This window comes from Raphanus sativus, chromosome 2 (genome assembly GCF_000801105.2).
Source record: "Raphanus sativus cultivar WK10039 chromosome 2, ASM80110v3, whole genome shotgun sequence".
NCBI classification, from domain to species: Eukaryota; Viridiplantae; Streptophyta; class Magnoliopsida; order Brassicales; family Brassicaceae; genus Raphanus; species Raphanus sativus.
Genome location: NC_079512.1, coordinates 10,302,306 through 10,322,953, shown reverse-complemented (window position 1 = coordinate 10,322,953; position 20,648 = coordinate 10,302,306). Strand labels below are relative to the sequence as shown.

The following is a 20,648-nucleotide window of genomic DNA, read 5'->3' as shown; positions in this document are numbered from 1 at the left end:
CTATGTTATTAAGATATCCCAATCTGCCATAAGTGATAAAATCAATCTCAATCTCATATGAATCCTCCCTTAGTATTATTCCTTTGCGCTCCTGTGATTTGGTTTTAATGAGAACCATAATCACGCTCCGTTCCACATCAATCGAAAAAGATCTCCCACCCCTACAATCCGATCGGTCGAGATGATCTACACCCATAGTGAACCAATATTTGGAAGCAGATTCCCCCAAAATCCCCGGATCCCATCCTCGAAAATTCATCAGAACCATCGGGAGTGCGGCGAACCCTAAATCGCCTACTGAGTCGCCATCGTCCTTTTTTTTCGTATGGACATTTAAGACCCGAAATTTTTGTGAAGTAATAATATTTTTTTATAGTAATTTTCCTTTTTCTAAATTTCTTTAAAATCCAAAAAATAGTTTTATATAATAAAATTTTTGACACTTGTTATAGTATCTCCAATGGCACACTATTTTTTTCTCCATAATTTACACAAAAATAGAGTAACTCTATTATAGAATAACTTTTGCTCCAATGGTTACTCTATAATAGAATTATTCTATTATAGAGTGAAATATAGAGGAATGTCACTTTTTCACTCCAAATATAGAGTTAAAAAGTGACATTCCTCTATATTTCACTTTATAATAGAGTAACTTTATTATATAGTAAACCATTGGAGTAAAAGTTATTTTATAATATAGTTACTCTATTTTTATGTAAATTATAGAGGAAAAAATAGTGTACCTTGGAGATGTTCTTATGATCTTAATTTTATAATGATGCATATCGTGATCAAATTAAGTAACAACTTCGACGAACCAAACTTTATACAATAAGATATGTTGTTTTGCATCTTGTATTTATTTTGTATAGATATTTTTAATTGTACTTCAGATAAGTTTGAATTAAACAATTATTTTATTTTTATTTGCTTCTTCAAATAAAATTAAAAGGTGACTTTTTACACCATATACCACATTTATTTGATATTATAAAATAGGTATTAATAAAACCAAATTTATTTTATAAAATATAGCATATAATTTTACTTATAAAGAGAACTCTTTATCATATCAACCAAAGCATCACTTGATATCAATTGATAAGATTACTGACAGTTTGAATGACAACAAAATTTCATAGACAAATCTAAAATTAATGGGAAGGAGAAAACAAAGCTTTCTATCTATGAGTCACCATCTTTGGTGAAGATAGCCATTAACTCGTCCACAAACACCTTGTCATCATACTTACACACATACTTTTTCAAAAACATATGATCAGTACACGCCAAGACAGAAGATGCTGAAGGAAGTTCAATCCTCAGCATCTGCTTCATCCTCAGACTTTGGCTCACTTGTTTTATTCAATGCTGTCACTGCAGGACCTATGGAACAGATCGAAGGAACACTGGGGAATTAAGAGATGGCATAATTATCATAATCATAAATGCGGAGTAGAGGCGAAGGAAATGATCTTACAAATCAAGATTCCCGCTCTGTAAGTCAAGTAAGAAGTCCTTCGCCACCTTCCGTGCATGTTCATTCCTCCTGAATATTTAAAGGAATAGATACAGAAAATAAGATATCATGTGTACAGTATATTACACAAAACAGAACTGCTGCAAATGTCAAAGGAATTGAACTCACTTTTCTATGACAGTTAGCAAGTTGGTTAGATGATACTTATCTTTTAACCTGGAAGCGCAACATAAGATAAGCATGTAAATAAATAGATAAGCAGAATTTCCCAAAAGAAAGTAAACGATGGGAACAGATAGTGGAAATCACCATTCTTCCTCTTTGTGAGCGTTAAAATAGACACGTTTCTGTGTTGTGATATACTCTGACTTGTATTCTTGATATCTGCAACAGGAGAAAAAAAAAAGGCCTTTAAGAGACAACTGCTTAAGCACCATTACAAAAGGATATGTTTATCTAGAACTTAAACAGCAATGCTGAAATAGAGATGATAGACTTCAACATCTCATGTGTATCAAACATTCACTCTACAAGGGATGTATCTCCCTTTTTACTGAGCATCATTAGACACAGTTGCATACTCCCTAGACGGAACTCTGACCTTTGAGTACTTCCTCTGTTAGAGGCATCACCATAACTTCCACGACCTCCCTCCCAGTCTTGATAACGCCCCGCCCCATAAAGCGGCCAGGAGGCCTTTCATCACCGTAACCATGCCTTCCTCCCATCTCACGGTCATTCTCATATCCAAATCTATCATTCCTAATAAATATTGAAGAGTGAGAAACGCAATTTGATCTTCTACAACTATTGTATTAGGTAAGCCAACAACAACAACGAAATGTCTTTAAATAAGCTTGGCGGATTCCAAGTATAGGAGATGGAAATTACCTTCGATCGGGAGGTCCATAACCACCACGCCGACCATCATATCCACTATCGTCCCTCCGATAGCGCTTAGAAGGAGGAGGAGGAGCGGCGCATGGGAGGAGAGTGCCGCCTGTCTCTGTACGGCGGCGGAGGACTCCCGATAGGCCGCCTCTTGTAATCCCTGCGGGACGGCGGTGGGAGGGGAGAGCGGTCGCGGCGATTGTTTGATTTTTTGGCCGTTTGTGGAGAGGAGAGGCGTAAAGCTTCTTTGAGATTCATGGCGATAATTATAAGAAATAGATAGAGAGAGGGGTGAAACAAAAGACCTTAAAGATGGGAGTAAAGAGGAGGTTTGATTGTTAGTAGTGATGAAGATCGCTAGAAGAGGAAACGGACCTGAAATTTATATTTGTTTGATTGGCTAAACCGTATTTTTGCGGTTTTGGTGGAAAACCGTATTGTTGTGGTTTTGGTGGAAACCGCTTTGCGGTTTTGGCAAGATCATTTTTGCGATTTTGGTGGAAAACTACATTTTGACAGTTTTGAGGAAGAAAACCACGTTTTTGCGGATTTGACGGAAAACTGCTTTTTGCGGTTTTGGCGAGAAACTGTGTTTTTGCGATTTCGGCAGGAAACCACGTTTTTGCGGAAAATTCGTTTTTGCTATTTTGTGGAGAAAACACTTTTTTGTTGTTTTGACAAGAAAACGTGTATTTGCGATTTTGGCAGAAAAAAATTTGTTCGTAGTTTTGGTGAGAAGATGTGTTTTTGTGGTTTTGTCATTTTTGTGAATACTAAAATAATATAGGTTAAATTTATAATTTGTAAATTATATTATAGATATAATAGACATTATGTCATTTTGAATAGATCATCTCCATTCAAATGGTTCAATTTGGATCAACCAGCTGATTTTCAAAATGAAAACTAAATTTTTAAAACTCATTCAGATGAGCCATCTAAATGACTTGTACTTTTAATGTCTAAACAAATAAAACTTTTATCTCCATCCAGATGGCTCATTCAGATGGAGAAACAAACATCATCTATATCTATAAAAAAATATTTATGATATTTTACCATTCTAGTATATGTAAACTATTATTTAAACTGAGAATTGTTTGATTTATTAAATGATAAACCATAAAACTTATAATAAATAGTTCAAATCTCTCATTCTTACAATTAAAATAGCTAGATAGGGTATTAGGAAGAAACAAATATTACACGAATGATCAAATCTCTCTTCTTCAAATAAACTCAAAATGAGGTAATTAGAATATTGTTATGTTATTTCATAAATCTTTTTATGAATAAAAATTAAGACTAAATTATTTAACCCAAATAAAAAAAAATATATATGGTGCTTCTAATATTAAAATTAATTTCGATCTGAAGAAGTATATTCTGGAATTATCAGGAGCAAAACATATTAAAAACCACCTATGTGAAAAATCATCAAATTATATAGATTAGAGTAACACATAAATTGAAAAATAAATCAAAACGGTCTTTTTATTTACTTTATATGGTATATAATTAAACTTTTGTGATTTCATCAAAAATAAATAAAACTTTAGTGATACTAATATATATATATATAGTATATTTTAATATAAAATATTTATTATTGACACTTCTGACTCATATGATTTTATTAACATTTGTATATTTTCTGTAACAAAAATTTAAACTGTTAATCACAAACATTTGAATTTGAGATTTTTTCTATACAAATTTCAAAATTAAAATATTATGATCTCAAAACATTTCCAATGAAATTTATGAAATTAATATATTTTATATAGTATATAATTTAACTGATATATACTATATATATTTATGAGACTTCATATTCATATATTTAGTACTTTATAGTTGTTTTAAAAAAAATCTAATATAACATATAAAAAATCTAATTTTTATTATATGCTTAATGTGATTATTTAATTTTTAATAATATAAATCAAACAAAAAGAGAGAGAATAAAATTTTTCTTATGAAATATATATGGTCATAATCAATAACTGTCATATATATTTTAATCATATCATGTAATTTCATAATTTTTATTTAAGGAAATAATTTGTTTAAGGTAATTTCCTAGCTTTTAATTTGATAGTTAGTTTAACAATAAGTATAAAATATATTTTTATGAACCAACTTACTTTTCTAAGAATTCTAAGAATCATCCTAGTGATAACACATAGCTAAAAAAACATATTGTAATACTCGAGGATTAATATACAAGGGATGTAAATATTTTAATAGTTTATATCCCTACCGTAAAAAAGACCATGAACATAATTTTTTTTCTCTATTAATACTAAGCTAACTTTGAAAGAATTTTTTTATTTGTTAATTTATATTTTTGTAGTTTTATTGATTTTATTTTATTGTTACATACATGATTATTTGAATCTTTTTAAAGAACTTGATTTCTTTAAAACTCGGTCTTAAATTCTATGTTAATTTTTAATTATTATTTTTTTACCATATTTGATTTTTATTTTATTTTGAGAAAAATAATTTCTGAAATTTTATATTTAAAATATTGAAGTAAATGCGGATTTGGTATATTATTAGTGATATTTGTAAATTCTATGTGAACACGATAAATAAAAATATAGCATCAGTTTTGTTATCATATGTTCTTTAGATTTTTATTGTTTTTATTATTTGAAATTATTGTATACTTTAAGATTATTTTTAGTTAGTTAAATTTATGTTAATCTTCCAAAGATTTAATTTATATACCAAATTGATTCCTTTAGTGATTTTTCGTTTTTTGTTTAAAATTTTTAATTTTGATTTTCTTTTTATTTTTAAATAAACATTTTGGAAAATTATGATGATTTGAAAATAAGAAATAAAATGGTGATTTGATATATTTTTCTTAGTTCTTGAAAATAATAATGGAGATTATCAATTATTTAGCATCAACTTATATAAAGTATATGTTAGTTGTGAATAATTTCAATAGCATAGACCCTACACTTTTAAAATCACATGATTTAAATTTTTATAGTTATAATTGTTTGAAAGTCTTTCATTAATTATTAATTTCTTAACTATTTTATGTTTATGTTTTGAAAAATCTATTAGATATTAATTTAAATTATTAAGAAAATCATTATTTTGTAAGTTACCTTATTTGATATTGATTTATATTTTGTTCTGCTATAAATTATTTTTAGTAATAATGATATTTTTAGAAATAGCAAATTAAAAATAATATTTCATTATAATTTGATTAGTTGTTTAAGTTCTATGTGAACATGTCTTATATCCTCAACTATTATATAGTATAGACTAGATTTATAGCTGTGCTACAAGTAAATATATTTAAATAATTATCTTAGTTTTTATTATAAGTTTAAAATGACAAGTATAGGTGATATATACATATTTTTATATTTTTGAAAATATTTTAAAAAAAAATTTCTGTTTTTCTTTTTAATTTTGTTTTAAACTTTTACTTTTAGAACAATTACTTCTTAGCTTTTCATTTGTTTGTATTAAAAATATATAAATCACTGTTATCAGCGTAAAAGTTTACATTTTGATATTATATAGATTAACCGACAATAGCTATACGCTATTAAAAACAATTTATTTCATAGTTTATCTATTTTTATCTAAATAGCAGAAACGGGTTATATATTTTTATAGTTTTTAACTTTGTTTGTAGTTTTATTTATTTTTAACAATGAATGTGTGATTCTATATATAATGTGCACAAACATTCTTGAAAACCTTTTATTTAATTGTTTTAAATATACATGTGATAGTAAACTTTAAGATTTAAATTTTCGCTTTAACTAATATTAAATAGCTTTTTCAGAATATTTTTAATGAAAAATATAATGAATTTTAACCAGTGTTAAGTAATTTTTTAATTTACTGAGATAATAAACTGAAATAATTTAGCATATAAAATTTATCTTCTATTTCTATATTTTTGTAGTATTAAAGCTTGTGTTACTGTATAATTCCTTACAATATATTTGATGTAAAAAAAATCATGGTTGGATAAATAATCTATTTCTTCCTTACATGCAAATGTTTTAGTGTTTTTTTATGAATTATTTTATTTCATAATTCTGTAATGATATTAGAAAATTAAGAAATTACTTATAGTCACACTAATACTTTATGTAGTCGAAAATTTCTTATTTTATATATTGTAAATGTTTTTAGATGTCTGTGTTACTTTAAGTCTTTAACTACTTAACATCTGATTTATTATACGTAAAGAAGATGTGATCATTTTTGATATTCTATTTTTATTTTTTTTTGTAACTTGGGCTTTCAAAAATTGATATTAATGTTTGTGTTAATATTCTATTTTACGATAATAGTTATCATTTTCAAGCAAGTTTTCAAATATTAATATTTGTGTTTACTAATTTTGTTTTTTTTTGTTTTTTTTGGAAATATTAACTTTGTAAAAATAAGAAATTAAAATTATGATTTGTCAATTGGTTGATTTAAATCATATGTAGACATTCTGAATGACTTATAGCCTACATGTAATCAAACCTCAAGGGTGAAGAAAAATGAAAGATATTTCATCATCGTCAAGAATCCAAGGGGTAGCTTTCGTTTGTGTGATGGGTTCATAAAGAAAACGCATTTGCAATGTAGCTGGAAACTCTTGCGACACAGGTAGGTTGTGATGCTTCGAGTCTACACAGCTCTAACTCCCATTCATTGATGCATTTCCCGCGTAAGAAGGAACCGAAAACCTTTAGGGCCAGGGGAATGCAACATGTTATTAAGACAGCACGAACAGAGAGCTGGTAGAAACCTCTAGGAACGTGTTCCTGCTTGAATGCAAATAGGGAAAAGAGTCGAAGAGCTTCATCAAATCTCATTGACTCAACTTCGTAGATGCGTTTGACTCCACACTGGACTAGCAAATCCTTGTATTTGGTGGTGACTAAGATCAGTCTGCTCCCCGGACCAAACAGTCCGAAAAACTTCCATATGTTTCTCAGCTGGTTAATGCCACGCACCTCATCAACGATAAGCAAAACCTTTCGGTGTCCGAGCTTTGCCTTCACAACTTCACAGAGGCTCTCGGAGACTGAGTCTGACGATGTTAGAAACAGAAGAGCTCTTGTTATTTCCTCCAGTAAACATGGCGAAAAGTTCTTTTTTCTATCATTGATGAAGTAGTGGTGATCTTGAAACAGTGGTGAGATATGTTCATAAACGCATCTAGCGAGTGTGGATTTGCCAACTCCATCTACACCACAAATGCCGATTCCTCCAACTCCAACTCCAACTTTTATTTGCAACTCCAGCATTGCCTTAACCGCTTCCGTGTGACGATCCATCCCGACAAAGCAACCGGAATCGTTAGACAGAACAAATGGGGACACATCATTTCCAGTTAGATACTTGTCTTTCTGCACGTCCACGAAGCTTCCTGCTGGCCTAGGTTTGACACTCCTAATACGCTTTGCTCTATTCATGAATATTCCAGCTATATTCCCGAGAAAAGCTTTAACAACTCCGATCCCCACGGCGACAGTTCCAATGGGAATTAACAGGATAAATCTACACATTTTTATATTAGAATACGCTTTGCTTGGTGCAGGCTTATCAACTCTGCTTGGGGCTCGCCTAGGAACTAATGGTCTCAAACAGCGAGAAACGTTACCCATAACTCTGTCGATAATGTACGAGTACGAGTCGTCTTCATCTTTCCTATGATGCAAAAAAAGAAAAGTAATAATAAAACAAAAGGTGATAAATCAAGAACTCCAAGAAGTAGTTCATCAGAGTTAGTAGCTCATACCAACGCGAGTAATCTTGCTGGTAAATATGAACCGTATTTGCTAGTGCATCCCTCCATCTCTTCACCTTCTCCAAGTTGTTATCTCCATTGCCTAGGCTTTCTGCTTGTAGTAAAACATACGAAGGATCCACTTCGTATAAGACAGGTACAACCAACAACGACTGTTTCTCCTTACACTCAATTACCATCGCAAGTTCGTCTAAGCACGAGACTGAAGCAGTGTAGTTCTTCGATATGACCACAATCGCAATTCTGGACTCTTTAATTGCCTCAAGCACTTGAGAGGAAGCTGGCTGGTCACGAGGAATCTCTTCTTCACATCTGAAAGTTTTGAACTGCCGTTTAAACAAAGAAAGCAAAAGATGGCTCACAAAAGTTCTTCGAGTGTCGGTTCCTCTAAAACTGATGAAAACATCAAACGTCATAATTTAGATCTAAAAAGATATTGCAGAGAACGAGAGAGATGGGAGGAGACAACTGAGCCGAGTGTCCCTCTTCCCTTTAATATACATTGAAAATGTAAAACAAATATTTTAATAGAAGGGTGAAATTATTTTAAATTAAAAATCAATATAGTTTGAATAATAATCAAACAAATATTAAAAGCTGAATAATAAGGTCTGTGAGACTGTACACGTCGGATTGGAAAATTAGCCAATCAGAGAATCTAGATTTGCCACGTCACCTTCCCACAAATCTAGATTTCTAAAGAACATATGATAACAAAACTGATGCTATATTTTTATTTATCGTGTTCACATAGAATTTACAAATATCACTAATAATATACCAAATCCGCATTTACTTGGATATTTTAAATATAAAATTTCAGAAATTATTTTTCTCAAAATAAAATAAAAATCAAATATGGTAAAAAAAGTAAATAATTAAAAATTAACATAGAATTTAAGACCGAGTTTTAAAGAAATCAAGTTCTTTAAAAAGCTTCAAATAATCATGTATGTAACAATAAAATAAAATCAATAAAACTACAAAAATATAAATTAACAAATAAAAAAATTATTTCAAAGTTAGCTTAGTATTAATAGAGAAAAAAAAACTATGTCCATGGTCTTTTTTACGATAAGGATATAAACTATAAAAATATTTACATCCCTTGTATATTAATCCTCGAGTATTACAATATGTTTTTTTAAGCTATGTGTTATCACTAGGATGATTCTTAGAATTCTTAGAAAAGTAAGTTGGTTCATAAAATATATTTTATACTTATTGTTAAACTAACTATCAAATTAAAAGCTAGGAAATTACCTTAAACAAATTATTTCCTTAAATAAAAATTATGAAATTACATGATATGATTAAAATATATATGACAGTTATTGATTATGAACCATATATATTTCATAAGAAAAAATTTATTCTCTCTCTTTTTGTTTGATTTATATTATTAAAAATAAATAATCACATTAAGCATATAATAAAAATTAGATATTTTTATATGTTATATTAGATTTTTTTAAAAACACAACTATAAAGTACTAAATATATGAATATGAAGTCTCATAAATATATATAGTATATATCAGTTAAATTATATACTATATAAAATATATTAATTTCATAAATTTCATTGGAAATGTTTTGAGATCATAATATTTTAATTTTGAAATTTGTATAGAAAAATCTCAAATTCAAATGTTTGTGATTAACAGTTTAAATTTTTGTTACAGAAAATATACAAATGTTAATAAAATCATATGAGTCATAAGTGTCAATAATAAATATTTTATATTAAAATATACTATATATATATATATATATATATATATATATATATATATATTAGTATCACTAAAGTTTTATTTATTTTTGATGAAATCACAAAAGTTTAATTATATACCATATAAAGTAAATAAAATGACCGTTTTGATTTATTTTTCAATTTATGTGTTACTCTAATCTATATAATTTGATGATTTTCACATAGGTGGTTTTTAATATGTTTTGCTCCTGATAATTCCAGAATATACTTCTTCAGATCGAAATGAATTTTAATATTAGAAGCACCATATATTATATATATATTTTTTTTTTGGGTTAAATAATTTAGTCTTAATTTTTATTCATAAAAAGATTTATGAAATAACATAACAATATTCTAATTACCTCATTTTGAGTTTATTTGAAGAAGAGAGATTTGATCATTCGTGTAATATTTGTTTCTTCCTAATACCCTATCTAGCTATTTTAATTGTAAGAATGAGAGATTTGAACTATTTATTATAAGTTTTATGGTTTATCATTTAATAAATCAAACAATTCTCAGTTTAAATAATAGTTTACATATACTAGAATGGTAAAATATCATAAATATTTTTTTATAGATATAGAGGATGTTTGTTTCTTCATCTGAATGAGCCATCTGGATGGAGATAAAAGTTTTATTCGTTTAGACATTAAAAGTACAAGTCATTTAGATGGCTCATCTGAATGAGTTTTAAAAATTTAGTTTTCATTTTGAAAATCAGCTAGTTGATCTAAATTGGACCATTTGAATGGAGATGATCCATTCAAAATGACATAATGTCTATTATATCTATAGTATAAATTACAAATTATAAATTTAACCTATATTATTTTAGTATTCACAAAAATGACAAAACCACAAAAACACATCTTCTCACCAAAACTACGAACAAATCTTTTCTGCCAAAATCGCAAATACGCGTTTTCTTGTCAAAACAACAAAAAAGTGTTTTCTCCACAAAACAGCAAAAACGAATTTTCCGCAAAAACGTGGTTTCCTGCCGAAATCGCAAAAACGCACTTTCCCGCCAAAACCGCGAAAAACAGTTTTCCGCCAAATCCGCAAAAACGTGGTTTTCTTCCTCAAAACTGTCAAAATGTGGTTTTCCGCCAAAATCGCAAAATGATGTTTCTTGCCAAAACCGCAAAAATGCGGTTTCCACCAAAACCGCAAAAACACGGTTTTCCACCAAAATCGCAAAAACACGGTTTTCCACCAAAACCGCAAAAAATACGGTTTTCCACCAAAACCGCAAAAACACGGTTTTTCGCCAAAACCGTAAATGTGGTTTCCCGCCAAAACCGCAAAACACGGTTTCTTGCTAAAACAACAAAAACATGGTTTCCCGCCAGAACCGAAAAATGCATTTTAATATCAATCTCAATAACGTGTTTTCCCGCTAAAACTGCAAAATTCGGTTTCTCGCAAAAATGTGATTTCCCCCAAACCCAAAAAACATGTTTTCTCGCCAAAACCGCAAAACACGTTTTTCTGCCAAAATCACAAAACCGTGTTTTCCTGCTAAAACCAAAAAATCGCATTTTCCGTCAAAAGCGAAAAAACTCATTTTGAAATAATTATATTGTAAAAATATTAGACTAAATAATTAAAATTAATATAGTTAAAATTAATATCAAACATATAATTAAATCAAAACAAGAATATTTTAGTAATTTGTTTACTGAACTTATCTAGATGAAAATAGAAATAGTTAAATAAACATAAGTTTCATTCAGATGATTCATCTAAATAAACTAATTGGATAGACAAACAAACAGACCATAAAATTTGAATAGATCATCGGGATAGATCATACAAATAAATCATCTGGATAAAAATGACAGATGCTAAAACGAACAGCCCCGTACTCTTAAATAACTAAACTTCAAAGCTGTAGGTTAACAAAATAAATAATTTCTTTTGTTGTTCTCGTTAACAAAATAAGTAATTTGTTTTGTTGTTCTTGAATTAGATAATTTTTACACTGAACTGGTGATATATATTGGACAACAATCATTTGTGCAATTACGAAGATGTATTAGAATGAACAATCAAGAATTTAATAAAATAAGTAATTTGTTTTGTTGTTCTGAATAAAATAAGTAATTTAATAAAATAAATAATTTGTTTTGTTGTTCTTGAATTAGATGATTTTTACACTGAACTGGTGATATATATTGGACAACAATCATTTGTGCAATTACGAAGATGTATTAGAATGAACAATCAAGAAGTTCGTCGGTTATTTTGGTTATTTTTCAATTAGAAAAAAAATCTTCTTTATCTTTTCTTCTTATCTGTAAATCGTTTTGTTTATAAATTGACCCAGTAAAATATTAACCTCAGCCGCTGAAAATAATGAAAACAAACTCTTGATGTGTAGTAGAGCAAAAGCGAGTCTTACAGGTTTCTAAATTCTTCATAAGAGAAAAAAAATTGAGCAAGTTTCATTTAGTCCTCGAAAGAACAGAGACTTTGGCTAAACAGGTGAAAATCAGAGATCACTTCCATTCAATGCAGACTGGACCACAAAAATATTACTCAACGCTGAGCTGGTCTGGGCTTGGAGCTTCCAAACGGAGACCGGCGTTCTTCACCACTTCGCCAAGCATCACCACCACTGGGGCGGTCACTACCTCTAGGACCAGGGACCCAACGGTCTCCTCCCTCCGCGGGAGGAGGCCCAGCTCTTTCCCTGCCACCGGTCCACCTGTCAGGTTTCTGAGACGGTCCTCTGTTGCTTCCCCAGTGGTCATCTGCTGGAGGTGGTCCACGGTTGGCCCAGCGGTCAGATTCTGCAGCTGGTGTTGTCGGTGTTGACGCTGCTGGGCCTGAGGCCTCAGCTGTCTGACGCTTGAACCTAGGAACATATCTACCAGTACCTGATGCTGGCGCTACTGCTGGTGGTGCAGCAGCAGTAGAAACTGCAGGTCGAGCAGGTGGTGCGTCAGTTCCCTTCAACAGCTCTTCCCGCATCTTCTTTGCTTTCTCTTCCAGCTCTCTTTCTCTCTGCCTTTGCTTTTCAGCGATTTCATCCATCTTTGCTCTGTGTTCAGCTTCTTGCTTCTTGCGTTTCTCGGCTTCTATATAAAAGAGTTAAACCCGAATAGAAACAGAAACAAGGGAGCTTCTATTAGATAACTCCAGCATCAATGAAAAACTATGTCTATTTATGGAAACATATCTCACCTTCAAGCTTGCGAGCTTCCTCTTCTTCCTGCAGCTTTCTTATCCTTTCTTCTTCACTAGTCAAATAATACATCTGCTTCCTCTTGATATCCCTTTCTTGCTTCCTGGCTCGAATGATTTGGCTGATGCGCTCTTCTCTCTCCGTCCTTATTCTGTCAAACTCTGCTTGTCGACGACTAATCACTTCCCCTTGGAATGTTTCCTGGACACAGAAAGATTTGATTGTTAGTAGGTTGGAAACAAACATTTAATATTTGAAGAGATGAACATTCAGAGATAAAACTGACCTTAAACTCCAACATTCTGGACAACCTGTTCTTCTCCTTCAAGTCACTCTCATGACGCTCTCTACTGAGTTCAACTTCACGCTGAAAAACAGAGGAGCGATTAAGGACTTAATATACTTTCAACTCAAAGCCAAGTCGTAAGAAAAGATAAGCAACTGAATAATAACGTTTTACCTGTTGCTCCCGTTCATAAAACTCTCTTTCCTCTACCAGTCTTCGCTGATATGCAGCTTCAATTAATGGAGCAGCCTCTTCTCTCTTTGCTCGTTCCAAATAATCCATAGTTTTGGCAAGCTTCTGGAGTTTTTTCTCCATTTCCTGCCTTTCCTTGAGCTGCTCAGTTAAGGCCATCTCCATCACAGTTTTCTTTGTCACCTTCTCCTACATTTAGTATAAGCCAACCAATACTAGTAAATAATAAGCAAACCAGTGTGATAATAATATATCTAACATATTTTGTTAATAAACTTACTCCATCTAAAAGGGTCTTCTTCTTTCCCTTTTTCATGCGTTTCTCTGTGTCCTCCAGCAACGCCTGAGCTTCCTCAAGTTCCTTCTCCTCTATCTCCCTAAGGATTCTTTGTTTCCTTCTCTCCAGAAGCTCGGCTGCAAGCCTCTTTTGTTCTGCCTCCTCAGTTAGCCTCTGAAGCTTAAGCCGTTTCTGTTCCTCTTCCCGTTCCTTCAAAAACAAACATCAAATCAAGGAATTATCATCAACCAGCACAAAGTCATATCAATGGAGAAGTATAAAAAACCACCATTGATAAATACACTACCATTTCTAATTGCTGGCGCTCTTGATCCTCCTTCCTCTTTTCAATGATCGATTTCCTAGCAAGCAGTCTTTTGTGCTCCTTCTCAACAGTCTCCGCTAGATTTGGTACTATTCCACCTAACTTTGATGCTTTACTTGGGACAGGAAACAGCATAGCTCTTACTTTGCTCAAAGACTCAGCAAAAACAGCCAGATGATCTTTCAGTCCATCAGACTCAATACCCTAATAGGACAAGTACAGTTGAATGAATAAAATAAATACTCGAAAGTTAAGAGTTATATCATTCAATGATGGGCATGATATAAGAAATGTTGAACTAAGAGATTAACAGAAGCTTACCAAATTTCCAAAAATTACAACACCCTTCATGTGATCAACTTTCATGGCAACAAAACCGTTCTTCACAGCATCAACAGAAATCTTCTCTACCACTGAGAATTTGAAGAAGGGGACCAACTGAGATAAACTCTCAATTCTTATAGTCTGATAAATCTTAGACACCTGGAAAAATAAATAGGGATATACGATTTTATGAGTACAAAGAAAGAAACTAGCAGACCAACCCAAAATGGTTGAATGGATATTACCCCCACAACGTAGAGAACAAAGAACACTCTTTACCTGTTGAAGTAGCCTCAGAGTAGCGAGTTTCTCCAAAGAAGGAACATATTGGGAGAGTTGCACTTCTGGTAAAGAAGGAGCTGACGAAAGCTTCCCACCAGATTTGGATATTTTTTCGAGCAAAGGCTGAATCTTGGAGCCAAGATCAAGTGGGTGAAACTCATGCTCCAAAACATGGAAGAGATCCTTGACCTCCTGAGATGCACAGCTCAAAACACCTCTTGAAACCTAAGAACATGAAAATCAGATACCTGTAAGGCGAATACATATTCCAAAACCATAGTAAAAGAATATCAACTATGTGATATGGCTGTTAGAGGCTCACCAGCTCTGACAGAAGAGCTGACCTTGAAAGCTGGAAAAGAAATGCACGGAATTAGAAATAACAAATCAGACATAAATGGTGGAATATGAAACTAACATCAGAGCGTATGTTACCATATCTCTGCCCTCAAATTTAGGTTCAAGATTGAATCCTATGAGGTTGGCCATCCTCAAATTGCGTTCTTTCTCATGTTCAAGTTCCATGTGAGATAAACTCTGAGACCTATCAAACGGTGGAACAGATAATGCCGCCAAGACAACAGATGATGCTATTAGCTGCAAATCCTTTTGGCTTAAGTTTTTGTTGAAATTTTTCTGCAGACTAAACAGCTTGAACCATGCATAAGCATGGTAAAGATGGCTAGAAGAAATCCAGAAGATCTCGGTCAACTTCGAATAATAGACCATCAACAAAGATGACTTGGGCGTCTTTTTGACCATGCACATTAATCCATATATATCTTCAACAGAACGAAAAGCTTCCTAGACAACAAACGATACAAGAACCACTATTATTTACTTATTTCCATCCACGGAAGAGAGAGAGTAGCATTAGAAAATTTACAAGTGGAAAGAAAACACACCTGCCAAAGTCCAAGCTCAGTAGCAACTTTCAACTGATCAAATCTTGTGTCCAGGTAAAGTTGCAAGCTCTCTGGAGCTGACAAGTCAGGCCTGTCCCTTTGGTCTCTGTATTTGTTCAGATTTGCCAAATGGTTTCTAATAATTTCACAAAGCCTACGAAACTCTGTTGTTCTCTTGTACTGCTTACAGAACTGAAAGGCTTTATGTGCTGTCATCTACACAATGTACAAATCTTAAATCTTAATCAACTAAAAATGAGAGAAAAGGTTAATAAGCTTATCCTAGAAAAAAACTAACCGCGTAGAGTGCTTCCAACTTTGAGTTGTTGCGCAATATCTCAAGCACTGTTCTGTAAGTCTCCCACAGAAACTTAAACCACGGGGTGACTAACTCACGGTCAGATCTATCTTTCCCCTTCTCCCCACTGACAATACTCAGCTGCAAATCCTCAGGCTTTCTGTCAGCTTCAAGGTCATCGACATCAAGGGCCTCCTCCAAAGCATCAGCTTGAGAACGAGCCTGCTCAGCCTTCTCGGTAGAAAGATGCAAAAAGTGCTTGATTACCTCCTCCAAGGAGCTGACATTGACTTGCTGGCAAACAATACGGTACTGTATCAAACCATCCTTAGCGAAACGACCCCTCTTCAAGTCAACACAGAGATCCAGATACTTGAACATGATCTTCTCGAGTGGTTTCTGCCATGCTCTGTACCTCTTGGAGGTGATGAGGTCATGAAGCGCCTGAAGGGCATCTTGTTTCTGCCCAACATTGATCAACTCTGCAAAAAAAAAAGCAAAAATGTCATTTCACAATTGGCATTATTACCCCCAATGAAACTAACAATTCGTGAACTTTACCATCAGCACGCTTCAATGCGTTCTCAGGTTTGGCGAAATGCGCCATGTTTCAGACGACAAGCTAACACACGAAATGGATACTCTCAATGCCTGAAAATGATTTAAATGATAATTACAATCTTGAGAAGCATGTCAGATCAGCTACAGATGACAGATAAGAATCTAGCCCAGACCATACATTAACCTTATCCGATTAAACAAGGCATACGCTTACAATGAAGGAAAAAAAAAAGATGCGAATTTGGTGAGATCCGATTATCAAGACAAGAAATCCAATTACTGTCCTATGGAGACAGAACATGAAGCTTATCACTAACCTGGTCGCCGTGAAAAGAGAGTGGTGAGAGAAAAGGTAAGGACAGATTAGGGTTTCTGGTATTAATATGAAACTATGTTCTAAATATATTACTGGTATTTGCAAATAACACCACCAACCTTCGATTGTTTTTAAATAACCCTATTTATCTTTATTTGGTTAAAAAACCCCCACTTGTGTGGAAATAATAGGTGTATTTGATTGGGAGGAACAACTTACAACTTTATAGCTTTTCTTTTGGGATTATTTGTAAATTATTCTATTAATAGTTTAAAATTTGAAATTTATATTTTCTAATTTTTTTTATAAAACTACACCTTCTTAAATGTGAATAGACTTTTTAATCCAACAGAGAAATCATTGGACTCTTTCTCTTTCTAGAAATATTGCTCTCTCTTCTCACTGGATCACCGCCGTGAATAGCGATCTCCGGCCGGCGGCGTGGACTTCCATAGCCACAGTCGGTCCAGTTTCTATGTTTTATTTTCTTTGCTTTGTTTCTTTTCTTTTTCCGCTTTGCATGTTTAATCGAAAGGAGAGGAGCCGTCGGGTTTCTCCTTTTTAGTTTTCTGGCTCCGGGACGCAGAGATTCCCACAGCTCCATCGTCGCCGGCTTTTGTCTCCAGAGAATGGAGGATTGTTCTACCTCGCACCGTCGACTTGTGATTGGGGTTTGTTTGTGTTTGAACCGTAGGATGGTTGGAGGTGTGTTCTCGCCTTCAGGCTTGGTTCGGTTGTGATGAATGAGATCTCAATAGATGATGAAGCTCTCCGATGATCATGCTAAGGAAGTGAAGGCGGAGAAGGTTTGGGTCGGGAAGTAGATAGAGGCGTCTGATAGCTTGGGATGAGATCACGAAATAGCTTCGATGGAGTCTCTCCGTTCAAACGAGCTCAGATGCAGAAGAAGTGTGGTGTCGGCTCCGGTAGGCTCTGGCGAATCGATGGTGTCGGTTGTGGCTTCTGGTGGTGAACAAAGCGGTGGCGGTCAAACGGTGAAATTGCGACGCGTGTTTCCTCATTGTCGAGGTGTGTACACGTGCTCGTGTCGGTTGGACGCATGGGCTGCTTCAATCTCATGGGTTTCTGTGGAAGGGCGTGAGGCCCATTTTGTGTGTTTAGTGTGCCCACTTTAGTTTATGTGATTTTTGTTTGTGTGTAATCTGGGCTTCGGCCTTGTTAATTCGGACATTGGGCCTTTATAATAAATAAATCTATTTTAGTGGGAAAAAAATACTTTTTATCCAGATTAAAAATTTAATTAGTTTAAATAAAAAAATTAAAATAGGAAAATTTTCAATTTTACCACTTCTTTTATATTATTATTCATGTTTACTACTAATAAATAGAATTTTAAAAAATGCATTTATCATTAAAAGTCAAAAGACTCTTATACATTATTTTCTAGATATATAATAAATAAATAAGAAATTAAAAAAAAATAAAGAGTTCTTAAGATTTCAGTATTTAAGTTTACAACTACGCAAACGCCCACATGAAATTAAAGCCAAAATTAATTCTCAAATATTACATATTAGTTTCATTTATGTTGTTTAGATAGACACATGATTCAAAAATAAAGTAATAGAAAAAAGAAAGACAGAGGAAAAACAAACACATAACAACAATTTATATTCAAAGTAAACATTGGTGTTGCTTGCATCGAAAGTTATCAAAAGATTACTTTCATGTGTATATGATAGAGTTGAAGAAATTTTGAATATAGGAGTCACAAAACTTAGTTTTAAATTATTTATCAAACAAAAGGTGAACAAAGTTATTGTCATTAAAGATTTTTACTGTGAAGTTATAGTGATTGTAATATTTTTGCAGATAGCGAAAAAAGACCTAAAGACCATTTTCCATACAAAAGAGTCTACGGATTCCTCAATCGAAATATTTAGCGTAACACCATTAAAAACAAATGATGAAATTACAAAAAAACATTAAAAGATAATAGCAGTATGATATGTTATGTACTGGATACTAGGGAAGGAATGGAAAGACATAAGCAATTTGTTGAATCATATGATATGTTTGTTGTGGTGGATTATGATAAATATGCATGGTCAGATTCATGGATGAAGATGGACATGTTTGTAAAAATACAAACAATTATTTAATAATTTATTACTAATATTTATCTTATTATTTATATGAGTATGTTTTGTTTATGACAAAAAAATCTTATTATTTACATTGTGAATTTCAGAGATATAACAATTAATTTAGACATCATAAAAGCAGACAAAATGTGTTTTTGTTGATCTTATTAAACCAACGGTGATGTTAAGTGAAGAAGTAGAAGTTTGAATGAAACACAAAACAAATGTAGTATAAATGCAGTTCTTATAGAATGCAGATTATAATGCATTTTTTTGCTATTCACCTTAAAATATGCAGAACAAAAAAAATATTTTAATAAATAAAATAGATTTGTTTATTTCTATAGGGGGTTTAGTGACATGTGGCTTCCTAATTTTCGTTGCTATGTTCTCGTTAATTGGACTTCTCATTTTTTATTTGTGCTGTAACTTGCATTACAGATTTTGTTAAAGACAAATCTATCTTATTAAAACAGAAACATTATAACTTCTTCTAGGTGGATTTTTAAATTGGACATCACATTATTATTCTTAGTCTAACCTTTCATTTAAATATTTCCTTAAAGAGTTTAATATCAACTATCTATCATTTAACTCCACTATAAGATCTATGTCTATACATCTATTAAACAAAATATATGTTCTTTTCGTTAGAGTATACTCACATTATCATATTTATATTATATCATAGTAAAAATATAATAATCCCTCTCCTTTATTATAGTCAAATGAATACAATAAATGTCTCCAATATAAATATAACACGAGTCTAAGTTCTTAAAAATAAAAATATAAATAGATAGAAACAAAAATAAATATTACACATGTTATTAAAAAATATAAATATTACACGAGTAGGTTGACAAAAAAATACAAATATTACGCTAATCCTTTTTTTCCCATCAACTTATACAAACTTAAACTGAGTAGGTTGACAAAAAGATACAAATATTACATGAATCCTTTTTTTTACACGAATCCTTAGCCAGTCATTATACAATTTTGACTTTTTGGTCTGGATATTTCCTAAACAATTGATTCAATTAACCAAATAACTTAAGAACACGTTTCCTCCCATCATTAAACTATAATTATCTTAAACACAAAACCCCTTTTAATTAAAAACAATTATTTGGAATCAAATACTGATGAATCTTAAAATTTTAAATAGCTTGATACAGAACTTTTGAAACTCAATAATAAAGATATCAGAACACATTTTCTTAGATGTTCAAATAATCGAGGTTTGCTTTGAATATACACTAAATAGAATATACTAATGTATATTCTTACTTAAATAACAAAAACATCAATTTATACTTAAAAAAACGATTATTGGAAAACCTCTTCACCAAGTTGAGTCTACTATGCCTAAAATCTCGGTTACAATCAAATATTCACAATCAAATTGTCAGATTTAAAAAATCATGAATATGGAAAACCCTCTTCTCCAAGTTTATTCTACTATACATAAAATCTCGATGTCAAGAGATTTTGTATTTATTATATCTGACTTAATAGGTTAGAAAATATTCATTTTCTCCCACTAAAATGTGTGTACAAGTACTTGTCTTCGTATTCATCATTGGACATTCACAAAACTTTTAGAAAAAAATCCCAAAAAGCACAATGTCAAAACCAAATCGTATTGGTTGAT

The 20,648-nt window shown here is 31.9% G+C and overlaps 3 protein-coding genes across 5 annotated transcripts; all 3 read right to left on the bottom strand.

Annotated features, from left to right (window-relative positions):
* Positions 1–1,091: 1,091 nt before the first annotated feature.
* LOC108834224 (serrate RNA effector molecule-like) lies at positions 1,092–2,763 on the bottom strand. 3 transcript variants are annotated; one of them, XR_008942924.1, is made up of 7 exons: positions 2,447–2,763; positions 2,375–2,415; positions 2,085–2,245; positions 1,793–1,867; positions 1,652–1,699; positions 1,484–1,552; positions 1,092–1,389 (listed from the first exon to the last, which is right to left on the bottom strand). XR_008942924.1 is itself a non-coding variant. In XM_057004412.1 (6 exons), the coding sequence occupies exons 1-6, from the start codon at positions 2,630–2,632 to the stop codon at positions 1,365–1,367; spliced, it is 444 nt and encodes a 147-aa protein (XP_056860392.1). In that variant the 5' UTR covers positions 2,633–2,743; the 3' UTR covers positions 1,092–1,364. The 3 variants fall into 3 exon arrangements, 2 of the variants coding, with proteins under 2 accessions (XP_056860392.1, XP_056860391.1); XM_057004412.1 differs by lacking the exon at positions 2,085–2,245 and having other exon boundaries at positions 2,447–2,743; XM_057004411.1 differs by lacking the exons at positions 1,652–1,699; positions 1,793–1,867 and having other exon boundaries at positions 2,447–2,762.
* A 4,044-nt stretch (positions 2,764–6,807) lies between these two features.
* Positions 6,808–8,664, bottom strand: LOC130503307 (disease resistance protein RML1A-like). Its single transcript, XM_056997979.1, has 2 exons — positions 8,160–8,664; positions 6,808–8,068 (listed from the first exon to the last, which is right to left on the bottom strand). The coding sequence occupies exons 1-2, from the start codon at positions 8,582–8,584 to the stop codon at positions 6,973–6,975; spliced, it is 1,521 nt and encodes a 506-aa protein (XP_056853959.1). The 5' UTR covers positions 8,585–8,664; the 3' UTR covers positions 6,808–6,972.
* A 3,622-nt stretch (positions 8,665–12,286) lies between these two features.
* LOC108842909 (eukaryotic translation initiation factor 3 subunit A) lies at positions 12,287–16,959 on the bottom strand. The gene is made up of 14 exons (XM_018615957.2): positions 16,888–16,959; positions 16,571–16,660; positions 16,010–16,491; positions 15,712–15,927; positions 15,242–15,610; positions 15,129–15,158; positions 14,804–15,031; positions 14,522–14,683; positions 14,183–14,404; positions 13,879–14,085; positions 13,581–13,787; positions 13,407–13,487; positions 13,120–13,321; positions 12,287–13,013 (listed from the first exon to the last, which is right to left on the bottom strand). Exons 2-14 carry the CDS (start codon positions 16,614–16,616, stop codon positions 12,472–12,474), a joined length of 2,994 nt encoding a protein of 997 aa, XP_018471459.2. The 5' UTR covers positions 16,617–16,660; positions 16,888–16,959; the 3' UTR covers positions 12,287–12,471.
* Between the last annotated feature and the right edge of the window lie 3,689 nt (positions 16,960–20,648).